Genomic DNA, 16,213 nt, shown 5'->3' with positions numbered 1-16,213 from the left:
TGATGATCTGGCTGCAGATCAGGACTTCACTGTTGGACACAAACATTTACAAATGTCAATGTGTTTGAAAGTCAAACTGTCAGCTAGTGACTTCTTCATGGGGGGATGTTGACGACTAGTGTCCTCATCCAGATGCCACATTACTGAGAACAAGCAACAGAGACATATTAAAGGTTAAGAAATGTTAACCTTATTAAACAGCAGCTGTTTTCATTCACCCTATCTATCCTGATGTTTCCAGTGGTGAATGTGGGACAGGTTTTCAGTGACTGGAACAAACTGAATGTCCTGGTCTGGACTTCACAGCCTCCGTCCTGTTTATTTCTGTCTCTAGACAAAAGTCTGAACATTCACACATTAACAACAGGTCAGTCTTCAGATGGGTTCTTACTGGAATCAACACAAATGATCCAAAGCTTTCTGAGCAGCACAGAGGACAGAACGTTGACTATCACATGTCTGGATGTATCAGATGATCAGAGAACAGTCGGTCCAGTCTTCTGTTCCTGACATTGTGAACTGGAACCAGGTCAGAGGTTAACTATCAAACACAAACACAGTGAGCTACGGTGTCCTGGAGTGGACAGAAAGACAAACATCTGTAGAATGAGGCCATGTTTCCTAAGCTGAGTGCTAGAAATGCTAGAAAGAAGACAAGAGAACAGAGCATTGACTTTGGACCCAGCCCCCCTGGACCTTATGGACAAGCAGACCATGAACATGAAGGATGTTTCTCAGTAACATCTTGCTCCAATCAGTAGATGTTCTCTCTGTGTTTGCTGCATGTTAGCTTCCTAGTGTTCCAGACTTGTAAATCTGTGAAAGCAAGAAGCCATCTCTGAATACTTGATATGAATAACACGGTTGGAGTTCTAGTTTGGACGTTAAGACAGTTTGTGGTTTAGATTGGTGCTGTTAAAGAAGAGATGTGTCTCTGTGTTAGTATCAGGACCAGAGGAGGCCTTTTACTGATGGAGTGTAGTGCAGAGATCAGTCCTGAGAGATGGTGCACCATGAGTTCATTCATCAGTTAGAGCTAAAAATCATCTTCTGCTTGACTGAACTCTAAACTGTTCCAGGACTGGAGTAGAGGACAGACCTGATCAACACAATCTTACAAATGTCATTACTCATTACTTTGAGCAAGAGAGGAAGTTTTTCAGCCAAATCTATGAAAACTGTCAAAACACATTCAATGATCTGTTCTTTGACTTCAGTCTGTGAATGAAATGTAGTTTTTCATTGACTGACTGATAGTTCAACTGGTTTCTCTGGTCCCTGCAGATAATGTGACCTACAGTCAGTCATGTGTCAAGTCAAACCCACAGCATGCAGCTGATTTGTGTCTCTCTTTGTGTGTCCTCTCAGTTTCCCAGCATGCCCTGGCAGGTGTGGTGCAGGTGAATGAGGGGGCGGAGTCTGTCCTGCTACCCTGCCACTACTTGGGTTATTTACCTGAGGACCCCACAGTGATTTGGACCAGGAACGATCTCAGTCCCAAATCTGTCCACAAACGAGGAGAAACAGATGAAGTTGAAGGTCAGAACCAGGTTTACAGGGGGAGGACATCGATGACGCCTGATGCTCTAGACACTGGAGACTTCAGCCTCACTCTGACAAAACCCCACCTCTCTGACAGCGGCAGCTACACCTGCTCCATCAGTGGTGGAAGACGAGAAGAGAGAGTGACAGACGTACATCTACAGGTCAAAGGTCAGAAACAAACCTCAACATGTGGTTTCACAGGAAAACAAAGACTCAAGGCCAAACAGTTTCTGGTCTTTCCAGTAGAAAATCAAAGTGGTGATCAGGAGCTGATGAAGAGTTCTGGTTCAGTCTGGTCACATATCAGAACGTTGCCCCTGAGCTGAAGAACAATCTACAGATATTTAACTAAATCCACCAGGAACTCTGGACCGTGTATTAAACATGTTAGGCTGCTTCAGTTCCTCCATGTGACAGTTATTATTAAACCAGCTGATTCATGTTTCTGTCTCTCAGTTTCCCAGCATACCCTGACTGTGGAGGTGGTGGAGGGGGCGGAGTCAGTCCTGTTGCCCTGTCAAGACTCTTCTATTCCTCTTCATCCCACAGTGGAGTGGATCCGCTACGACCTCAGTCCTTCAACCGTCCACCAGCGTCAGAGGACAGGTGATGAACTGAAAAACCAAAACCAGCTTTACAGCGACCGAACATCCATGAAGACTGACGCTCTGACAACTGGAGACCTCAGCCTGAATCTGAGGAAACCCCGTCTCTCTGACAGCGCAACCTACATCTGCTCCATCAGAGCGTTTGGAGACGAACGGAGACTGGCAGCCGTAGAGCTGCAGGTCAAAGGTCAGCAATAAACACTACCACTGTAAACAGCTGTATACTGTATGATCACACACAGTGGACATTTGTAGGGTTACCATCTGTAAGGCTTTTAGCCTGAGTCAGACTCCTTCAGTCTCACGCTGTCCACACACATCTCATGTATAATAAGAGGCTGAGTCCTTTATTATTTTATTCTACTGTCAGTGGAGGTCAGAGCTGTAGATACAGGTCAGAGGTCAGAGGTCAGTACTGTAGATACAGGTCAGAGGTCAGTACTGTAGATACAGGTCAGAGGTCAGAGGTCAGTACTGTAGATACAGGTCAGAGGTCAGAGGTCAGTACTGTAGATACAGGTCAGAGGTCAGTACTGTAGATACAGGTCAGAGGTCAGAGGTCATGTTGTTCTTTATGTTTCTCCACAGAACCACCTCTAGTCTGGCCTACAGTTCTCCTGGTTCTCCTGGTTCTCCTGGTTGTTCTTGGTGTCGTTGGGGGTCTTTTGTTTCATTGTCGACACTACTTCATGTCAGGTGAGTCTCTACTACTACACTACCCATAATGCAGATGGTAACATGTGTCCTGTGGAGGAGACTTGTTCCAGCTGCTGAAAGAGTTCAGAGTTCAAACAGCTGCTACAGAGAGCTGAAGAGAAACTTCCAGGTTTAGTTCCAGAAGTCAGAAACTCTTCATCAAACATGTCTGCAGCACTTTACAGGACGCTTTGACTAGTTACCAAGGAACCAGTCAGGAAGACATCAGGGACAAACGGAGACACAATCCAGCTCTAATCAGAAGCTCCTGACGTCCTCAATCAGGACCTGAGCTCTGAGCTCATGAGTCCAGGTCTCTCCCAGTCCCAGTAAAACCAGAGCAGAGGGTTAGGGTTCTTCCTCATCCATTCATCTGATTGGTTCCTCATTAGTTCCTGACTTCTTCTTTGGTAACTGCTCCAAATGTCCTGAAGAAGAAAACTGGTGTTCAGTCACAAACTAGTTTCCACTGGTTTGTGTCAGAGGTGTGACAGACGTCAGGTGAGCTCAGGTCACCTGGTTGATCCACGTCCTCAAACAAACTGAACACTGAGAGTCCTCCACCAACATGAGACACATAGACAAGGATGGACAGAGACGTCCTGTTACCATCAGAGCTGCTGCTGCTGTCTGTACAGCTGATGATGGGATTTGTTGTCCTCTCAGTCTACCAGGTGGAGGTGGATTCAGGGGTGGAGTCTGTCCAGCTGACCTGGAAAACCACAGCTCACCTGCCTAAAGACGCTAAAGTGGAGTGGATGGACAGTAACTTCAGGAAGGTCCATGTGTATCAGAACGGCTCTGACCAGCTTGAAGACCAGGACCAGATTTACAGAAACAGAACAAAGATGAATGAAGACCTGCTGAAAACTGGAGACCTCAGTCTGACCCTGAAATACCCCACAGATGAAGACACCAACATCTACACCTGCACCGTCTACAACAAGAAGAGAAAGATCCTGATGAAGAAAGAAGTGAAGCTCAATGTCAGAGGTCAGTACTGTAGATACAGGTCAGAGGTCAGAGGTCAGTACTGTAGATACAGGTCAGAGGTCAGAGGTACTGTAGATACAGGTCAGAGGTCAGAGGTCAGTACTGTAGATACAGGTCAGAGGTCAGAGGTCAGTGCTGTAGATACAGGTCAGAGGTCAGAGGTCAGTACTGTAGATACAGGTCAGAGATCAGAGGTACTGTAGATACAGGTCAGAGGTCAGAGGTCAGTACTGTAGATACAGGTCAGAGGTCAGTACTGTAGATACAGGTCAGAGGTCAGTACTGTAGATACAGGTCAGAGGTCAGTACTGTAGATACAGGTCAGAGGTCAGAGGTCAGTACTGTAGATACAGGTCAGAGGTCAGAGGTCAGTACTGTAGATACAGGTCAGAGGTCAGAGGTCAGTACTGTAGATACAGGTCAGAGGTCAGAGGTCAGTACTGTAGATACCAGAGATGGGACCAAGTCTTTGTCCTCCAGCCCTAAACTTTTCATTTAGTCCTTTTAACAGTAATAATCTATTCCATTTAAATGACAGATCATAAATCCTTTTTAAATCTACATTTATTTATCATAACATGTGATAAATGTCTAAAAGCAAAGAGCTGATCCTTCCATATGGCACTATTAACCAGTTCCATTGAACTCATCTGCAACAATATTCTTCCTTTTAAACTTTCTTTGCTGAAGAAACATTTGATCAAATGTAGAAAAGTGCAGCTGAAATCATTTGGACAAAAAGTGCTGACATTTCATTTCCAAAGCTCTAGAATGAGTTCCACAATACTTCATTTCTGTCCTGTCTTGTCCTCGTCTCATCTCATATTGAAACATACCATCATCATCATCAGCGTATCCATCAACAGCTTGGTGTATCTTCTGCTATTTCAGGGCCTTATTCTCCGTTGCATTTCCTAAAGTTTGTCAGTCATTTGTGGACGATGAGGTGATGAGATTGAAGGCTGTTGTGGTTCATTGGTGATGCTTTTGTTCATCTGGTATTCCTCAAATCTGGAAAGAAGTCATCTTGTAAAACAGATGTCAGTAAATCCCTTCTAGTCCTCCTTAGATAGCATTTAAAATGACACTTTGCTCCTAATACTAGTAATATATCAACCTTAACATTAAGTTCCTAGACGCTTCCAGCTGATGGTGCTGTGTAGCGCTGTAGTGTTCCCTCAGGACAGACATGAGATCCCCCCAGAGTCCTTCTGTTGATGGAGACCTGGCTTACACCGAGCATCCTGGACGCCACTGTTATGATGGACAACTTTCACCTTCTGAGGGTGGACAGAACAGCTGACAGTGGTAAGGAGAAAGGAGGAGGCCTGGCTGTGTTCATGAACCAGAGGTGTTGTAAACCTACACACTGCTCTGTTAAAGCTGTGTATAAGGAGGAGAATAAGGAGGAGCTGAGGACTGTACAGAAGGAGCTGAGAAGGAAGATGAGGGAGGGAAAGGCCAGCTACAGGAGGAAGATGGAGGAGCAGCTGCAGAGGAAGAACATCAGAGGGTTTGTACATCCCAGTAGAGCGTACCTGACCCCTCCCTGTCTACGCCCCTTTTAAATATGGAAATTATATTTAAATTGACCCTCCACCTGAGATTCTCCTCTCTGTACGATCAGATAATGAAAACATAAGAATGAGTACCCTTAGGAAAAAGTAGTATACTTGAAGTTTATTTTATTAAGTATACTTGAGTATAAGTATAAGTATAGTAAGTATACTACAGACCATGTACTTGTAGTGTACTAGAAAGTATACTTATTTAATACTTCTTCCGGCTAAATTGGAACGTTTTAAGTATATAAAAGTATACGTTAAGTTTACTTATAAAAGTATACTTTAAGTATACTTTTATAAACTAAAATGTAGACTAGAAGTACATACCTAGTACACTAGCAGTATATAGGCGAGTGTACTTGTAGTGTACTAGAAAGTATACTAATTTGATACTTCTTCTGGCTAAATTGGAACGTTTTAAGTATACTTTAAGTATACTTTTATAAACTAAAATGTAGACTAGAAGTATATACCTAGTACACTAGCAGTATATAAATGAGTGTACTTGTGGTATACTTAGAGTATATGTTTATAAACTAAAAAATGAACAAGAAGTATATAACAAGTACAGTAGTAGTATATTGAAGAGTGTATTTGTGGTATACATAAAGTATACTTTTATAAACTAAAATGTGGACTAGAAGTATATACCTTGTACACTAGTAGTATATAGATGAGTGTACTTGTGGTATACTTGAAAGAGTACTTTTGTAAACTTAAAATTACCTTATAAAGTATACCTAAAGTATACTTTTATAAACTTAAAAATGTTCCCATTTAGTCCGTAGAAGTATTAAATTAGTATACTTTCTAGTACACTACAAGTACATGGTCTGTAGTATACTTCCTATACCTATACTTATACTCAAGCATACTTAATAAAATGAACTTCAAGCATACTACTTTTTACTAAGGGTAAGTATGAACTTAGAATTACTAAAACAGAATTTTTTGGCGTTTTACTAGTTTACTTGTCGTTATACTACAAGTATACTTGTAGCATACTATTTATATACTTGAAATATACTTCTTAAAGTATTCTTAAAGTTTACCCATACCATGTGTACACTAGACTGCAATGTATTTACAAAATCACAAGACAGAATGTTGAGAACAAGTTATATATTTATAGAACATACCATACAGTGTATTTACAAATACCTGCTTAAATATGCGCATTTATAAAACAAAGAGCTTCTATGAAATCAAGTCCTTCTTTGCTGTTCACATTTACATGTAAAAATGTGTAAACAAAATGTCTCCAACTTAGAACTGAAGTCCTTCCTTGTCAAAAGAAAAAGGTAAAAGAAAAGTGTTATTTATTATTTTTGGTTCCAAAGACGTGCACTTTGGAACCAAAAATAATAAATACATTGACAGAAACGAAAACGTTACTTTTATAACTTCTCTTCAGCTACTTGCTTGGCATAGCTTACAGGTCCTTCTCAAAAAATCAGCATATTGTGATAAAGTTCATTCTTTTCCATAATGTAATGATAAAAATTAAACTTTCATATATTTTAGATTCATTGCACACCAACTGAAATATTTCAGGTCTTTTATTGTTTTAATACTGATGATTTTGGCATACAGCTCATGAAAACCCAAAATTCCTATCTCAAAAAATTAGCATATCATGAAAAGGTTCTCTAAACGAGCTATTAACCTAATCATCTGAATCAACGAATTAACTCGAAACACCTGCAAAAGATTCCTGAGGCTTTTAAAAACTCCCAGCCTGGTTCATTACTCAAAACCGCAATCATGGGTAAGACTGCCGACCTGACTGCTGTCCAGAAGGCCATCATTGACACCCTCAAGCAAGAGGGTAAGACACAGAAAGAAATTTCTGAACGAATAGGCTGTTCCCAGAGTGCCGTATCAAGGCACCTCAGTGGGAAGTCTGTGGGAAGGAAAACGTGTGGCAGAAAACGCTGCACGACGAGAAGAGGTGACCGGACCCTGAGGAAGATTGTGGAGAAGGGCCGATTCCAGACCTTGGGGGACCTGCGGAAGCAGTGGACTGAGTCTGGAGTAGAAACATCCAGAGCCACCGTGCACAGGCGTGTGCAGGAAATGGGCTACAGGTGCCGCATTCCCCAGGTCAAGCCACTTTTGAACCAGAAACAGCGGCAGAAGCACCTGACCTGGGCTACAGAGAAGCAGCACTGGACTGTTGCTCAGTGGTCCACAGTACTTTTTTCGGATGAAAGCAAATTTTGCATGTCATTCGGAAATCAAGATGCCAGAGTCTGGAGGAAGACTGGGGAGAAGGAAATGCCAAAATGCCTGAAGTCCAGTGTCAAGTACCCACAGTCAGTGATGGTCTGGGGTGCCATGTCAGCTGCTGGTGTTGGTCCACTGTGTTTTATCAAGGGCAGGGTCAATGCAGCTAGCTATCAGGAGATTTTGGAGCACTTCATGCTTCCATCTGCTGAAAAGCTTTATGGAGATGAAGATTTCATTTTTCAGCACGACCTGGCACCTGCTCACAGTGCCAAAACCACTGGTAAATGGTTTACTGACCATGGTATTACTGTGCTCAATTGGCCTGCCAACTCTCCTGACCTGAACCCCATAGAGAATCTGTGGGATATTGTGAAGAGAAAGTTGAGAGACGCAAGACCCAACACTCTGGATGAGCTTAAGGCCGCTATCGAAGCATCCTGGGCCTCCATAAGACCTCAGCAGTGCCACAGGCTGATTGCCTCCATGCCACGCCGCATTGAAGCAGTCATTTCTGCAAAAGGATTCCCGACCAAGTATTGAGTGCATAACTGAACATAATTATTTGAAGGTTGACTTTTTTTGTATTAAAAACACTTTTCTTTTATTGGTCGGATGAAATATGCAAATTTTTTGAGATAGGGATTTTTCGTTTTTCTTGACTTTTCTTGACCAAAATCATCAATATTAAAACAATAAAAGGCTTGAACTACTTCAGTTGTGTGTAATGAATCTAAAATATATGAAAGTTTAATTTTTATCATTACATTATGGAAAAGAATGAACTTTATCACAATATGCTAATTTTTTGAGAAGGACCTGTATATTGTTGCATTTCTTTCTTCTGATTGGTCTCACATCGTGCATGGTGGTGTCGGGGAACTTGGCCTGGACATGGACTGTGAGGGAAAAAACACAAAACATTACTTCAGTGTTATTTTTATTCACCATCCACAATTAACACACTTGTTAAAGAGGCATGAAGGATGGTTTATCAGGTATATTTCTGAACTTAAATGCGATCAGGAAAAAAAACTCTATAGAGGGAATGCACATACATCACACCTAAATCAGCTAGACCAGGGATGGGCAACTTAAATGATGGAGGGGGCCACAATTTTTCATCAACACTACCAGAGGGCCACATTGGACCGCACACTTAACCATATATGATAAAACTGCCATTTTAAATATGTTTGTGTATGTATGTATGTATGTATGTATGTATGTATTTAGTTTATAAAAGTATACTTTAAGTATACCACAAATACACTCTTCAATATGCTACTACTGTACTAGTTATATACTTCTAGTTCATTTTTTAGTTTATAAAAGTATACTCTAAGTATACCACAAGTACACTCATTTATATACTGCTAGTGCACTAGGTATATACTTCTAGTCCACATTTTAGTTTATAAAAGTATACTTAAAGTATACTTTAAACGTTCCAATTTAGCCGGAAGAAGTATTAACTTAGTATACTTTCAAGTACACTACAAGTACACTCATCTATATACTACTAGTGTACTAGTTATATACTTGTAGTCTACATTTTAGTTTATAAAAGTATACTTAAAGTATACTTTTATAAGTAAACTTGAAGTATACTTTTATATACTTAAAACGTTCCAATTTAGCCGGAAGAAGTATTAAATTAGTATACTTTCTAGTACACTACAAGTACATGGTCTGTAGTATACTTACTATACTTATACTCAAGTATACTTAATAAAATGAACTTCAAGTATACTACTTTCTGCTAAGGGTAGCCTAGCTAGCACAAAGCCTCAATCTCCCAGCTGGACAGTCAACCGACTAGAAACCCAGCACAGACAGGATGGAAAGGGAGAGAGACACTAGCAGGCAGCGAGTCTTCAACAGCAGTGCAGTAAGTTTTTCCACTGTCTATTAGGCTAGTGAGTAGCTTCAACAGTGTAGACCAGTCTGATCTCTCGATGATGTATATATATGATAAATGATAAAACTGCCATTTTAAATATGTTTGTGTATGTATGTATGTATGTATGTATGTATGTATGTATGTATGTGTGTGTGTATACAACCACACATATATATATACACGCACACATGTGTTTATTGAAGCAAACAAAAATAACCACTTAGTTATTTTTTTTAGTGCAAAGGGCTCATGAAAATAAAACATACAAATTACCATCCTCTTCAAGGATGGCAGAAACCTGCAGAACATCAAACATTAATTGCAAGAACTTATTTGTGACTTTTTACACTAAGAAAGGGTTGAACATTTTCCCTGTATACCCACTCTACCTCACCACTATCAGTAGTGGGCACTGGTAAAAAGTCGCTGTTGTTTGTGTACTTTTGATTTAAGGTCCGCTACAATAGCAGCCCTTGCAGCTTCAGTATACTTCTCGTATTTAACTTTGTGCAACGTGTTGTAGCGGCAACTTAAATTGAAATCTTTCAAGGCAGATAACGTCTCTAAGCAGAAGCACATAGGTTTGCTTTTAAATTCTGTGAACAGATAATCTTCCCATTTCACCTGAAACACACACGATTTTCTCCGCTCTTAGCCACGGCTCAACGTCTCTTCTTCACTGGTAGAGAAGACCCGGTGGAAGCACGAGGCGGCGTCTGCATTAGAGGCGCCATCTAGTGGCCAACTGTGTCATTACAACTGATTCAGTGCCGCAGAGGACACATTTTTATAATTATCAAAAACTAGACAATTCCCCTGCGGGAAATCGCGAGAGTGATGCAGTGGCCGCAGCAGTCTGCGATACCATGCTATATTGCTGTGATAGTACGATGCTACGATGCTATGATGATGCTACTATGCCGAGATGCTACTACAATGCTATGATGCTAAGATACTAAGATGCTATGATACTAAGATGCTACAAAGCTAAGATACTATGTTGCTACGATGCTAAGATGTTACAATGCAATTATACTAAGATGCTATGATGCTTTAATGATCACCTGTTCATATAGTCATAATATAATCCTGGTGAAAATATTTGCGACTTACGTTGCAAATAATTTCATGTTTGACTACAAAAAGTAATGGTCAGGTCAAGACAGGTATGAAAGTATTCGTATACTTACGTTGCGAATGTCTTTACTAAGTAGCATGTCTTTACTACCATGAGCAGCAGCTATAACAAAAAGCACAACTCAAATAGTCATTTAAGGCCTGGTTCCTTCTGACTGGATGGGTGTGAGTTTGATGTCATGCAGGGTACAACAAACCAAACAGGATGAGGAGGATGCAGTAGGCCTGGCTGAGAGAGAGAGACACTGAGAAATGGTCGTCCTTTACGCCCTTCTACAAACTGAAGGGCAGGTACAGGCAGCAGACCCCTCCCAGCTCCACCTGAAAGCCAGCATCAAATAAGGAAGAGAGTGGGAGGGATCTCACTAGGATCCCCAGACAAAGAACGAGCAAATCGTAACAATTGATCGTTAATCATAATAATTTTAACAATAAAACTCATTACTCCTACCTGAGCAATAGTTTAACAGTTTACGGCACAGTCTTACAGTTAGATAAACAATAATATTAAACTTAACACATCCAGGCTGTAACAAGGAATCAGCGATGAAGTGAAGACCTTCAAATTGTCCTGCGAGTCCAGCTCTTTGTCTCATGTTGGACGTCACTGCAGTCTGTCTGGATCAGCTGGAGGAAAACTATAGGCAGACAAACAGACATGTCAAATAATGTTATGTAACATACTTAATATAACTCTTATGAGTGTTCAACAGCTCATTATTTATTTAATTAAAAACATCATATTATATTAAATTACTCCAATTATATATATACTGTCATTAATGTTGTTGCAAGCCATAAATGTTTCCTACTTTATGTGGTGGAATAATATATTTTTCAGTTTGACACAGTTTAATTTAAAAATATCTTCCCTTGAAATTGTAAAACTTCAACATTATTACTGTGATAAGCACCCGCTAGCAAGGCGGCGAATTAGCCGGCGGCTAACCCCACTAGCCTCCGCGTTAGCTCACGGCGAACTGCCGCGGCTAATTCGTGTTTAACTCCCGCGGGTCCGCGGTTAAATCCCGGTTAGCTAGCGGTTAGTTAGCGGTTAGCTCGAGGCTAACTCCGCGGTTGAGTCCGCGGCGTTAAGGTAGCGGCTAGCTAGCTCCGTTAGCTCCGCTAGCTTGCTAACATACATGAGCTATGCTGGAAGGGTAGTCGTCGGCTAAATCACTGGGCGGCTAGTCGTTAGCGTCTGTTAGCAGTTTAGCTATTCACTGACCTAATAAGATGAAGGAAACGGGTCAGGGATGTTGTGTCAGGAGTTTCAGCAAAGCAGCCAGATATAATTTGTGTTTAAAATAAAGGAAAAGGTCATAATGTCAGGTTCTGGCCCCCTACAGTACTGCAGTAATGGTTTGGGGGGTTTTAATGTTTTGGCAGATCATGTTTTCCACTGAGAGCTCTTTTCCCGCCTCTCGTCCCCAGCAGCTGCGTGTGTGAACGTGTGTAAGCTGGTTGGGGTCTGGTTGTCATGGCTACCAGGGTCAACTGCTCCTGTTCGAATGTCAGTTGGAAGACGGGGAGAGAGAGAGAAAATGCTGAAAAATCGCCTCGAACAGGAAGGACTTGTGGCCAAACCGTATTTCCAATCATTGAACCGACTTAACTTTGGGCATCTTGAGGCTTTCCTGAACGTCTACATATGCAGTTTGTGGGTAAAATGAAGAAATGTGACCTATTAAAGCGATTCAAAGAAAGGTTACGTCTGCTTTCCTCCAGAAATTTCCCTGCCTTTTTAACATGGCAGTCTATGGAGCTGTGGGTGGGTGTTGCTGGCGCATCTTTGTGTCTGACGCCAAAACTATAAGACTTACAGCTTTAGCAGACGAATTTGAGTGAGAAGACAAATTTTCCTACGTTTCTATGTATAAATTATGTCTGTCGTGTGAAATTTGTGGCCACGGGAGCAGTTTCTGTGCAGTTTTTTGACTAACTTTCTTCTCCCCTCCTCACTCTAGCTGATGATGTCATCCACTCTAGCACAAACATTCCGCGCAATACACACCCATTATAAACCCTGAAATTTGAGTAAAAACCTACACAACTCTGAGGCTTCATAGTTTAAAAACGGTAAAAGTTGTCGACAAGTGAAGTGAATCTCTGAAGAGAAGGCAAGAGTACCTACGTTTTAAAGTTTAAATGAAGTCTCTCGGTTAAAGTATGCCAGAGCAGTTCATTGTTGAAAATGTCTGTTGAATTTTAATTTTTTTCGGGCTTCTCCATTCATTTCAATTGTGAAATTTGTCGCAGTTTTTTCGCGACTACGTCGCGAAAAAATCTTGTTTGAAAGAACTGTATAGAAGCACACCGAGTCCGATCGAGACGCACGTTTTGATGTATTTTGACCTGTGTGCGACGAACGGTATTTGAGTTGAAAGGTTTCGAAAATGCGTAGGAAAAAGTTTAATAATAACTAGACAATTCCCCTGCGGGAAATCGCGAGAGTGATGCAGTGGCCGCAGCAGTCTGCGATACCATGCTATATTGCTGTGATAGTACGATGCTATGTCTTTACTAAGTAGCATGTCTTTACTACCATGAGCAGCAGCTATAACAAAAAGCACAACTCAAATAGTCATTTAAGGCCTGGTTCCTTCTGACTGGATGGGTGTGAGTTTGATGTCATGCAGGGTACAACAAACCAAACAGGATGAGGAGGATGCAGTAGGCCTGGCTGAGAGAGAGAGACACTGAGAAGGGTCGTCCTTTACGCCCTTCTACAAACTGAAGGGCAGGTACAGGCGGCAGACCCCTCCCAGCTCCACCTGAAAGCCAGCATCAAATAAGGAAGAGAGTGGGAGGGATCTCACTAGGATCCCCAGACAAAGAACGAGCAAATCGTAACAATTGATCGTTAATCATAATAATTTTAACAATAAAACTCATTACTCCTACCTGAGCAATAGTTTAACAGTTTACGGCACAGTCTTACAGTTAGATAAACAATAATATTAAACTTAACACATCCAGGCTGTAACAAGGAATCAGCGATGAAGTGAAGACCTTCAAATTGTCCTGCGAGTCCAGTTCTTTGTCTCATGTTGGACGTCACTGCAGTCTGTCTGGATCAGCTGGAGGAAAACTATAGGCAGACAAATAGACATGTCAAATAATGTTATGTAACATACTTAATATAACTCTTATGAGTGTTCAACAGCTCATTATTTATTTAATTAAAAACATCATATTATATTAAATTACTCCAATTATATATATATATATACTGTCATTAATGTTGTTGCAAGCCATAAATGTTTCCTACTTTATGTGGTGGAATAATATATTTTTCAGTTTGACACAGTTTAATTTAAAATTCCCTTTAAATTGTAAAACTTCAACATTATTACTGTGATAAGCACCCGCTAGCAAGGCGGCGAATTAGCCGGCGGCTAACCCCACTAGCCTCCGCGTTAGCTCACGGCGAACTGCCGCGGCTAATTCGTGTTTAACTCCCGCGGGTCCGCGGTTTAATCCCGGTTAGCTAGCGGTTAGTTAGCGGTTAGCTCGAGGCTAACTCCGCGGTTGAGTCCGCGGCGTTAAGGTAGCGGCTAGCTAGCTCCGTTAGCTCCGCTAGCTTGCTAACATACATGAGCTATGCTGGAAGGCTAGTCGTCGGCTAAATCACTGGGCGGCTAGTCGTTAGCGTCTGTTAGCAGTGGCCCCCTACAGTACTGCAGTAATGGTTTGGGGGGTTTTAATGTTTTGGCAGATCATGTTTTCCACTGAGAGCTCTTTTCCACGCCTTTCGTCCCCTCCTGCTGCGTGTGTAAGCTGGTTGGGGTCTGGTTGTCATGGCTACCAGGGTCAACTGACGCTGAAGTCTCCTTCTCTCTCTCACCTCTGCCTGAGTCAGAGGGAAAGTGCAAACTAGGATTTGCCCTCCGAACAAATGCTCATAAATCAAAAACTACAAGTCCTATCGGGAAAACAAACACATCGTGAGCGTCAGCCAAGGGTTTTCTACAATTTAGTGTTGTTCCCACGCGCCTACTGCGAAAATTGTGGCCGTAGTCGTTTTAGAAAAAAAGTATGCGACGTGAAAAATCGTCGAAAAATCGCTCTCGCTTTCCACATACACACACATGGGGAAAAATTCGAAAACTGGTCGGCGCACTCCTCGCTCGGAGGAGCCTGCAGCCCAAACCGTACGTCCCACACAAATAAAACCCACACCATCTGAAAGCCAACAAAAATCCCTACGTTTTTACGTATTTTTTATCTCTGTACCTCAAAATCTGTGGCCACCACGTGAGATTGAACCTTTTTTTTTCAGAATATCACCGAAACTCTGAAGTTAGAGTGTCGGTCAGAGTGGGCCCATAGAGCCCCATTATAAACGCTGATTTTTAATTTTTTTCCCCAAATTTCACCAAAACGTAAACAGCGACCCTGACCAAACCGTAAAAGGTATCGAAACCCCGTTTTCAGGAAGAGAAAGCTACACTTCCCGTGCCTCGTACAAACTTCCAAGCAAGTTTCTACTACAAAGCATGGCCGAGTAATCACTCGACAAAGCCAAGCTGTAAATTTTGGAATGTTGCCGCTTTTTTCGGGCTTCTCCATTCATTTCAATGGGAAATTTATCGCAGTTTTTTCGCGACTACGTCGCGAAAAAATCTTGTTTGGAAGAACTGTATAGAAGCACACCGAGTCCGATCGAGACGCACGTTTTGATGTATTTTGTGTCTGTGTGCGACGAACGGTATTTGAGTTGAAAAGTTTCGAAAATCCGTAGGAAAAAGTTTAATAATAATAAGAAGAAAAAACGTAGTGAAGAACAATAGTTTGCAGTGCTTCGCACTGCAAACTATTGACTCCCATAGCTTTGCTATGAGGGTCAATAGTTTGCATTGCGTAGCACTGCATCACTAATAATAATAACTAGACAATTCCCCTGCGGGAAATCGCGAGAGTGATGCAGTGGCCGCAGCAGTCTGCGATACCATGCTATATTGCTGCGACAGTACGATGCTACGATGCTATGATGATGCTACTATGCCAAGATGCTACTACAATGCTATGATGCTAAGATACTAAGATGCTATGATACTAAGATGCTACAAAGCTAAGATACTATGTTGCTACGATGCTAAGATGCTACAATGCAATTATACTAAGATGCTATGATGCTTTAATGATCACCTGTTCATATAGTCATAATATAATCCTGGTGAAAATATTTGCGACTTACGTTGCAAATAATTTCATGTTTGACTACAAAAAGTAATGGTCACGTCAAGACAGGTATGAAAGTATTCGCGACTTACGTCGCGAATGTCTTTACTAAGTAGCATGTCTTTACTACCATGAGCAGCAGCTATAACAAAAAGCACAACTCAAATAGTCATTTAAGGCCTGGTTCCTTCTGACTGGATGGGTGTGAGTTTGATGTCATGCAGGGTACAACAAACCAAACAGGATGAGGAGGATGCAGTAGGCCTGGCTGAGAGAGAGAGACACTGAGAAGGGTCGTCCTTTATGCTTCGCCTTCTACAAACTGAAGGGCAGGTACAGGCAGCAGACCCCTCCCA

The 16,213-nt window shown here is 41.6% G+C and overlaps 1 protein-coding gene across 1 annotated transcript in view; it reads left to right on the top strand.

Moving 5' to 3' along the window:
* LOC311487731 (butyrophilin-like protein 2) overlaps positions 1 to 16,213 on the top strand; it is a gene marked incomplete at its 5' end in the record, with an annotated part of 195,517 nt that overhangs the window by 148,715 nt on the left and 30,589 nt on the right. Inside the window, 3 exons of the mRNA XM_084544093.1 lie at positions 1,369 to 1,713; positions 2,002 to 2,340; positions 2,742 to 2,849. Coding sequence (XP_084400219.1) covers positions 1,369 to 1,713; positions 2,002 to 2,340; positions 2,742 to 2,849 — 792 coding nt within the window. The remainder of the gene's footprint in view (positions 1 to 1,368; positions 1,714 to 2,001; positions 2,341 to 2,741; positions 2,850 to 16,213) is intronic.

The sequence above is a fragment of the Chelon labrosus genome (genome assembly GCF_963514085.1).
Source record: "Chelon labrosus genome assembly, chromosome: 1".
Lineage (NCBI taxonomy): Eukaryota > Metazoa > Chordata > Actinopteri > Mugiliformes > Mugilidae > Chelon > Chelon labrosus.
Note: the sequence above shows the minus strand (reverse complement) of the source record. Positions and strands in the feature narration are given on the sequence as shown.